This window comes from Salvelinus alpinus, chromosome 2, assembly GCF_045679555.1.
Source record: "Salvelinus alpinus chromosome 2, SLU_Salpinus.1, whole genome shotgun sequence".
NCBI classification, from domain to species: Eukaryota; Metazoa; Chordata; class Actinopteri; order Salmoniformes; family Salmonidae; genus Salvelinus; species Salvelinus alpinus.
In genome coordinates, this window is record NC_092087.1 from 69,199,810 (window position 1) to 69,208,965 (window position 9,156).

The 9,156-nt window shown below is 42.6% G+C and overlaps 1 protein-coding gene across 4 annotated transcripts in view; it reads left to right on the forward strand.

Annotated features, from left to right (window-relative positions):
* Positions 1–6,024, forward strand: part of LOC139567547 (E3 ubiquitin-protein ligase SMURF2-like) — a 70,593-nt gene extending 64,569 nt beyond the window's left edge. For all 4 annotated transcript variants that reach the window (XM_071388891.1, XM_071388892.1, XM_071388894.1 and 1 more), the window contains exons 18-20: positions 10–211; positions 2,841–2,916; positions 3,357–6,024. In XM_071388891.1, coding sequence (XP_071244992.1) covers positions 10–211; positions 2,841–2,916; positions 3,357–3,456 — 378 coding nt within the window. In that variant the 3' untranslated portion in view covers positions 3,457–6,024. The remainder of the gene's footprint in view (positions 1–9; positions 212–2,840; positions 2,917–3,356) is intronic.
* The last annotated feature ends 3,132 nt before the right edge of the window (positions 6,025–9,156 follow it).

Genomic DNA, 9,156 nt, shown 5'->3' on the forward strand with positions numbered 1-9,156 from the left:
CTACCCCAGTTGATAGTGTGTGGCCTGGGGAAGATCGACATAGCAGACTGGAAGAGCAACACGCGCCTGAAGCACTGCACCACGGACAGCAACGTGGTCAAGTGGTTCTGGAAGGCCGTGGAGTCCTACGACGAGGAGAGGAGGGCCAGACTGCTGCAGTTTGTTACCGGGTCATCTAGAGTCCCACTGCAGGGATTCAAGGCTTTACAAGGTAAAGTGTTGGGAGGGGGGGGATGAAGAATGGGTGGTGTGTTTACAGTGCCTTCAGAAAGTATTCATACCCCTTGACTTATTCCACATTTTGTTGTTACAGCCTGAATTCAAAATTGATTAAATTATATATATTTTTCTCACCCATCTATACACAATACCCCATAATGACAAAGTGATAAGATGTTTTTAGAAATGTTTGTTAAGTTATGGAAAATGAAATAGCTCATTTACATAAGTATTCACACCCCTGAGTCAATACTTTTTGGAGGTATCTTTGGCAGCAATTATAGCTGTGAGTCTTTCTGGGTATGTCTCTAAGAGCTTTACACACCTGGATTGTACAATACTTTTTACATTATTTTTTAAATCCTTCAAGCTCTGTCAAGTTGGTTGTTGATCATTGCTAGACAGCCATGTTCAAGTCTAGCCATAGATTTTAAAGCCAATTTAAGTAAGAACTGTTTCTAGGCCACTCAGGAACATTCAATGTCTTCTTGGTAAGCCACTACAGTGTAGATTTGGCCTTGTTTTAGGTTATTGTCTTGCTGAAAGGTGAGTTCATCTCTCAGTATCTGGTAGAAAGCAGACTGAACCAGGTTTTCCTCCAGCATCTTGCCTGTGCATCGGCAAGGACTCCTTAGTCCTTGCTGATTACAAGTATACCCATAACATGATGCAGCCACCACCATTCTTGAAAATATGAAGTGGTACTCAGAAATGTTGGATTTGCCCCAAACATAACGCTTTGTAATCAGGACATAAAGTTAATTTCTTTGCCACATTTTTTGCAGTTTTACTTTAGTGCCTTATTGCAAACAGGATGCATGTTTTGGAATATTTTTATTCTGTACAGGCTTCCTCCTTTTCACTCTGTCAATTAGGTTAATATTGTGGAGTAGCTGCAATGTTGTTGATCCATCCTCAGGTTTCTCTTATCACAGCCATTAAACTCTTTAACTGTTTTAAAGTCACCATTGGCCTCATGGTGAAATCCCTGAGCGGTTTCCTTCCTCTCCTGCAACTGAGTTAGGAAGAACGCCTGTATCTTTGTAATGACTGGGTTTATTGATACACCATCCAAAGTGTAATTAATAATTTCACCATGCTCAAAGGGATATTCAATGTCTGCTTTTTTTTATTTTTACCCATCCACCAATAGGTGCCCTTTGCAAGGCATTGGAAAACCTCCCTGGTCTTTGTGGTTGAATCTGTTTTGAAATTCACTGCTCGACTGAGGAACCTTACAATTATATGTATGTGTGGGGTACAGAGATGAGGTAGTCATTCATACATCATCCATGCAACATATTATGTATGACTTAAGCACATTTTTACGCCTGAACTTATTTAGGCTTGCCATAACAAAGGGGCTGAATACTTATTGACTCAAGACATTTCAGCTTAAATTTTTTATTAATTAGTAGAAATTTCCTCTGACATGGGGTATTGTGTGTAGGCCAGTTACACAAAATCTCAATTGAATCAATTTTAAATTCAGGCTGTAACACAACAAAATGTGTCAAAAGTCAAGAGGTGTGAATTCTTTCTGAAGTCACTAAGAGTGTCATTAGCTTTTAAAACAATTCAATCTCTTTTCTTTTATTATATTTTGGAGCAGAGTGAGGCTATCGCTCCACTACCCTACCAATTGTGCCTGCAGTGAATAGGATTCACCATCTTCATCGATTGTTTTCATCATTTATCTGCAGATTATTGCCATAAAGCCTACCGCTATGCAGGTTAGGGAGCCAAATGAACGGCTCAGTAAGCCTGTGCTCTAGCACTTCGTGGCTGCATATGAAACACACAAAAGAAAATAAATGAATGTGCCCAGAAATAATAGGCTAAGTGGATTTCGACTCATCGTTACCACATTTATATGGGACGTGCAAATGGACTCATAGACGATGAGAGCATCAGGCGCTCTCCCTCTGTGTAACGTAATTTGACTGCAACCACAGTGTACACAACACAGACACCCAGGTACCCCGGAGGCGGGACAGACAGCAGATTATCAAACGAGCAGGGCTTCCTTGTGACTGACAGGCACTTGTCCTATCAATAGATTGCTAGAATACCTTTTATTACATTTTCTGTCTCGCGAATTGTAAAAAAGAAAAATAAGTAGCTTAATTAATTTAAGTGGAGAAAGTACCGGGCTGAAAGTGATTTTAACTGGTTATATAGCCGACAGGCGACGCTAGTGGAAAACACTGTGAGTCTCTCAGACTGCCTGAGGTGACCCCGTCTTCATGACAGTGTCGTAGACGACCTCAGTGGGTTTGGTTAAATCCAGACAGACAGGAAGCCCTGGGGGAACAGAAGACCTCAGAGTGCAGCTGTGTGTGTTTCTGAGTGTGCGTGTTGGAGAGTTGATCTTTCTGTTCAAGCCGTGCGTGTGCCCGTCTGTCTGTGTGTGTGCGCCTGCGAAAATATACAGTATATAAAATATACACCCAGTGTTGTGTTAAAACAGCAGCCGTGTTTGTTCACGTTCTAAACACTGAGTTCAACTGGTCAACTGTCCTGAACTGTCTGTCTGTGTGTAGAGAAATATAATGATGGACAGCCTGAGAATTGATGCTGACTCTCTTTTTCTGTGTGTGTGTGTGTGTGTGACCCTCCAGGTGCCGCGGGGCCCAGGCTCTTCACCATCCACCAGATTGATGCCAACACCAACAATCTACCCAAAGCCCACACCTGGTGAGTGCAGTTAAAGTACCACTGCTCCGCTTAGACACACAGATACACACTGCTACTCCATACATTTAACCTTTTTTATACAGGTTAGTCAATTAACAACATATTCTTAATTACAATGGCCTGTCAATGAGGCGAAGACATGCTATGAAAAGGGTGTCCAATCCCCCAACTCGTATGATATTACCGGTTTTAAATGCATGTCCAAATCCAATGTTAATGTTTTGTATGTAGAACAGTTTAAAGATAGAATTATCACAGTGAATTATTGAAATGTTTGTTGGCGTCAATTCATCCCGTGAGGGATGGCTCGCCAACTGGTGATTTGACAGAAATTAAATGTCATTCATTCATCGATAGGGAAAGAAAGGTGCTTCAAAACTGTCCACTCAAACTAAAAATGTACTTTTCTCTCCCCCTCTGCCCTTTCCCTCTCTGTCCAGCTTTAACCGGATTGACGTTCCCGCCTACGAGCACTATGACAAGCTGTACGACAAGCTGCTGACAGCCATCGAGGAGACGTGTGGCTTTGCGGTGGAATGAGTGACACATCAGTGGGGAAGTGTGTGTGTGTGTCAGCATGTGTGTATTTTGTGCGGTCAGCGCAGCAAGACTATAGACTCTGCTGTCACCACGGGAACCCTGCAACGTTCAGGCACGCCCATGAGGATTGTGACCACACCCCTTTCCGGTGCCCAGTCCCCCAGGACAATATGGAGACCGACTGAGAGGCAGACCACACGGGAGCACTCTCCTCTCTCACCGCATCCTTTTTTAGAAATATCACTTTTTCAGCTGCTACAGACGAGTGACGATTACTGACCTTGAAACCCTGCGAGAATGACAGCTTTTATTTCGTTTTTTCGTTTTCTTTTTGTAATAGCTTGTATGTCATTATAACGGTGAAATCCACAGAACCAGTTTTGTGTTGGACCAGGAGTTTTTCTTAACCGAAGAAAACTCTGGTCCCTAGTATGTGCGTTCCGTGAAAGCACATTTCTTTTGTTGTGGGTCGTCTGGTGCGATCGAATACCAAGGTCCAGACTGCAACGAGAGTATTTTAGAGAAGGTATGTTGGCTTTGGACTGGGAGAGAGAAATATGAAGGTCCACGCTGAGTAGATGACTAGGGCCAGGGGGGGGTGGTTTCTGACTATGAGCTAACCAGGAGAAACTAGGTCTTACTGATGACCAATAAAGTCTCACACAGCTAACTTCCTGCCACCTCTTGACATCAAAAGCTAATGGACATGCTAACCTGAACACCTAACCCCGTCCAGCTACACAGAGTAGACATGTTGCGCTTTGGTGAAAGTCTGAGTTGAACTTAACGCTAAACATCATTATAGCACACTGTACCTATAAATCACACCATTGAAATTCCTTATCAAATGCTCAAAGTGGGTCGTTGTCTAGTGAGTGGAACTCTGTCCCAGGGACCAGGCTAGTTGAAGGCAATTCAAGGAAGATGTCGGTGTTTTCAGAGTGACATCCAACCTAAGATGGCAAGATGTTTTTTTTCTCCCGTTGCCACTCTAGAGCACTTTACAAACGGAATGGCGACAAAGGACGTGCTTTCTTCATATTAAGTTAAAATTAATATTCCACATTTTATTCCAACCATACAGCATTCAACGGAAATATACAGATAAAAAAAAGTATATCTACCTGTAATTTTGAGTATATATGTGTACAAATACATACCTATTTTGTATATGGCTTGTTCCTCTTCCTATTCATTTACTTGCTAGCATGTTGGTGTTATCACAGACCTCTGTATTCTCAGGTGAAGTCATCTTTCTTTGTGAGGCTGACTTGTGAAAGGGGGGAGTATCTTCTGGTTATGGAAGCCGTTGTCAGGTCAAACCCGTGACCCTCTCCTTGAATGAGAGCTGAGTGCATAACCTTTAACCTTTTGGCCACTAAGAGACTGAGGTTGGGACTAGAGCGCTCTCCCTACTAGAGGGTTTTGTCTAAAAGGGATACAGCTTTTGTCAAAATGGATGTTTCGTAGGTTTAACGTAGCAGGTTATGAGAATTAGGTCAAGGTTAGGGTTAGCTAAAATGCATAGAAAAATCACCGTTTGACATGCTGTATACCATCTAGACATGACCCTAATAGAGCCTCTACCACAACCCTTGCATGAATGGACTTTTTTTTTAACAATATTTATTTGCTATTATTTTGTCCCTTCTGAGCAAAATGTGTGTTGACATGCGAAAAAGTTCTGTTGAATGTTTTTTTTTAATGCTGCCTGTTTAATAGCAATGGACGTGGACTATGACCATGGACTGTATTCACCTGCGTACATGCAAAATAAAATAAACCCAGTCCCAGTGTGTTCAACGGTGAAGCAGATTCTCTTCAGATAGACAATTATCAAGTATCCTGAAATTGTGCTTTTGTACAGTATAAGATATTGTTCATGTGGTGGATCACAAGCAACCTTTTTTAAATTTTACAGAAAATGAATAAAATGCATAAAAAAACAAGACATTTTTGCACACGCAGACTTGTGTTGCCGTTTATAATCAGCAACTTCCATCTATTTACTAAATAGTTAATGGACTGATTGACTTCTTATGTAGATATATACGCGTATAGATATGCACACATAAAGCTCATATGCACACACACAGTACTGTTTTCTGCTATCTACGTCTAACCATAATTGACTTTCACTCAGTCTTATGAGGTGGAGTTGTTTCTGGATAATAGATCAGACAATATGGACTGTTGCTTCTCGTAGCATGCTTTGCCAGCCGAGCCCTGCGACTTTTAGTCGCTGACCGGTGCAATTTCTCACATGGTGTAAAACCCACTTTCCTTTATTCTATGTGTATGTAAGTATTGTGTGTGTAAATTAGTTTTCTTCTGATTAAATTTGCTTAACTTTTGTCTGAAATTTTAACATGTTTTTATTTCTCATTTTTCAGTCTGTTGTATTTATTAGTGTGTTCATAGTTTTTTCACATCAGCTGCTCTGTGAGCTTCAACTGACACTGTAAATAAGAAAAATAAAAGCGGAAATTATAAACCTCTTGTACCCTTGCAGAAAACAAGCAATAAACTCTATGCTGTTTGAAACTCACAGCATAATGTTTCATAGAATGAAGTGCTTTTTTTCTTTCCTAGGTCTCACCAATTCCCTTCATTTTATAAGACAAGTTGCACACAATTTGAGGGTCAATTATTTACCATGTAGGCTCTCAATTTCAAAATCATTTCAAATCAATTTCAATTTCAAATCATCTGCCATGATCATCTGCCATGATTTGAAAAGACTTGACAGGTGAAAACAATGGAGTGGAAGGTCTTTAAGATTGCTTTCACCAGGGCTCATTTCCCAAAAGCATCATGAACTTAGCCTTAACATGCTTTTGGGAAACGGCCCTGGTCAGTTCAGACCGGTGCACTGTACCAGGGACCGATCAGCTACCAGTGTGGTCCCTGGAACGAGTGGCCTTGACAAGTGATGTTCTCACACCTACATAATGTCTGTTCATATAGGGGAAATTTAGACTTGAGATTAGCGTGGGTAAAATGAACTTTATTCCTATTTTAATGCACTTTTCTTTCTATGGTATTCTAATCTTGAACTTAAGCATGGGGGAAATGCCAGTGAAAGCAAGGTAGGCATTTAGGTTGGAGATTTTTAAAAATGGAGGTGTGGCTGCTTGTCCATATTCTGAAGACTTAATTCCACCACCTTTATACGCAACCATGAATAAGGTCAAGAGAACTTGCCGGTTTCAAGTGGAAAAATCGACTTATTTTTCTGATATAAATGACAATCTCCATGTCCTAATTAAATCAACTGATATAAGACCTATGGATAAGGGGATTGTAAATATAGGATAAATGACCATTGTTATAGATCTATTTTACTTGGAGATTAATGTGAATCTAGTCATGGCAGGAGACTGACATGACAGGCAGGGCTATTTATGCCCCTTTCCTACAGTGGAGTATGAAATGCTGTGTCATTATGCAGAATCTTTATTGTATGTTGTAGGTACCACCCCAAAGCCGTAAACACGGGCACCCTCATAGATATCATCCTAACCAACTTGCCCTCTAAATACACCTCTGCTGTTTTCAACCAAGATCCCAGCGATCACTGCCTCATTGCCTGCATCCGTAATGGGTCAGCGGTCAAACGACCTCCACTCATCACTGTCAAACGCTCCCTGAAACACTTCAGCGAGTAGGCCTTTCTAATCGACCTGGCCCGGGTATCCTGGAAGGATATTGATCTCGTCCCGTCAGTAGAGGATGCCTGGTTATTTTTTTTTAAATGCCTTCCTCACCATCTTAAATAAGCATGTCCCATTCAAGAAATTTAGAACCAGGAACAGATATAGCCCTTGGTTCTCTCCAGACCTGACTGCCCTTAACCAACATAAAAACATCCTATGGCGTTCTGCATTAGCATCGAACAGCCCCTGTGATATGCAACTTTTCAGGGAAGCTAGAAACCAATATACACAGACAGTTAGAAAAGCCAAGGCTAGCTTTTTCAAGCAGAAATTTGCTTCCTGCAACACAAACTCAAAAAAGTTCTGGGACACTGTAAAGTCCATGGAGAATAAGAACACCTCCTCCCAGCTGCCCACTGCACTGAGGATAGGGAACACTGTCACCACCGATAAATCCACTATAATTGAGAATTTCAATAAGCATTTTTCTACGGCTGGCCATGCTTTCGACCTGGCTACCCCTACCCCGGTCAACAGCACTACACCCCCCCCACAGCAACTCGCCCACGCCTTCCCCATTTCTCCTTCTCCCAAATCCAGTCAGCTGATGTTCTGAAAGAGCTGCAAAATCTGGACCCCTACAAATCAGCCGGGCTAGACAATCTGGACCCTTTCTTTCTAAAATGATCTGCCGAAATTGTTGCAACCCCTATTACTAGCCTGTTCAACCTCTCTTTCGTGTCGTCTGAGATTTCCAAAGATTGGAAAGCAGCTGCGGTCATCCCCCTCTTCAAAGGGGGGGACACTCTTGACCCAAACTGCTACAGACCTATATCTATCCTACCCTGCCTTTTTCTAAGGTCTTTGAAAGCCAAGTCAACAAACAGATCACCGACCATTTCGAATCCCACCATAACTTCTTCACTATGCAATCTGGTTTCAGAGCTGGTCATGGGTGCACCTCAGCCACGCTCAAGGTCCTAAACGATATCTTAACCGCCATCGATAAGTAAACAATACTGTGCAGCCGTATTCATTGACCTGGCCAAGGCTTTCGACTCTGTCAATCACCACATCCTCATCGGCAGACTCGATAGCCTTGGTTTCTCAAATGATTGCCTCGCCTGGTTCACCAACTACTTCTCTGATAGAGTTCAGTGTGTGAAATCGGAGGGCCTGTTGTCCAAGCCTCTGGCAGTCTCTATGGGGGTGCCACAGGGTTCAATTCTTGGACCGACTCTCTTCTCTGTATACATCAATGATGTCGCTCTTGCTGCTGGTGAGTCTCTGATCCACCTCTACGCAGACGACACCATTCTGTATAGTTCTGGCCATTCTTTGGACACTGTGTTAACCCTCCAGACGAGCTTCAATGCCATACAACTCTCCTTCCGTGGCCTCCGATTGCTCTTAAATACAAGTAAAACTAAATGCATGCTCTTCAACCGATCGCTGCCTGCACCTGCCCGCCCGTCCAACATCACTACTCTGGACGGTTCTGACTTAGAATATGTGGACAACTACAAATACCTAGGTGTCTGGTTAGACTGTAAACTTTCCTTCCAGACTCACATCAAAAGTTAAATCTAGAATTGGCTTCCTATTTCGCAACAAAGCATCCTTCACTCATGCTGCCAAACATACCCTTGTAAAACTGACCATCCTACCGATCCTCGACTTCGGCGATGTCATTTACAAAATAGCCTCCAATACCCTACTCAATAAATTGGATGCAGTCTATCACAGTGCCATCTGTTTTGTCACCAAAGCCCCATATACTACCTACCACTGCAACCTGTACGCTCTCGTTGGCTGGCCCTCGCTTCATACTCGTCGCCAAACCCACTGGCTCCAGGTCATCCACAAGACCCTGCTAGGTAAAGTCCCCCCTTATCTCAGCTCGCTGGTCACCATAGCAGCACCCACCTGTAGCACGCGCTCCAGCAGGTATATCTCTCTGGTCACCCCCAAAACCAATTCTTCCTTTGGCCGCCTCTCCTTCCAGTTCTCTGCTGCCAATGACTGGAACGAACTACAACAATCT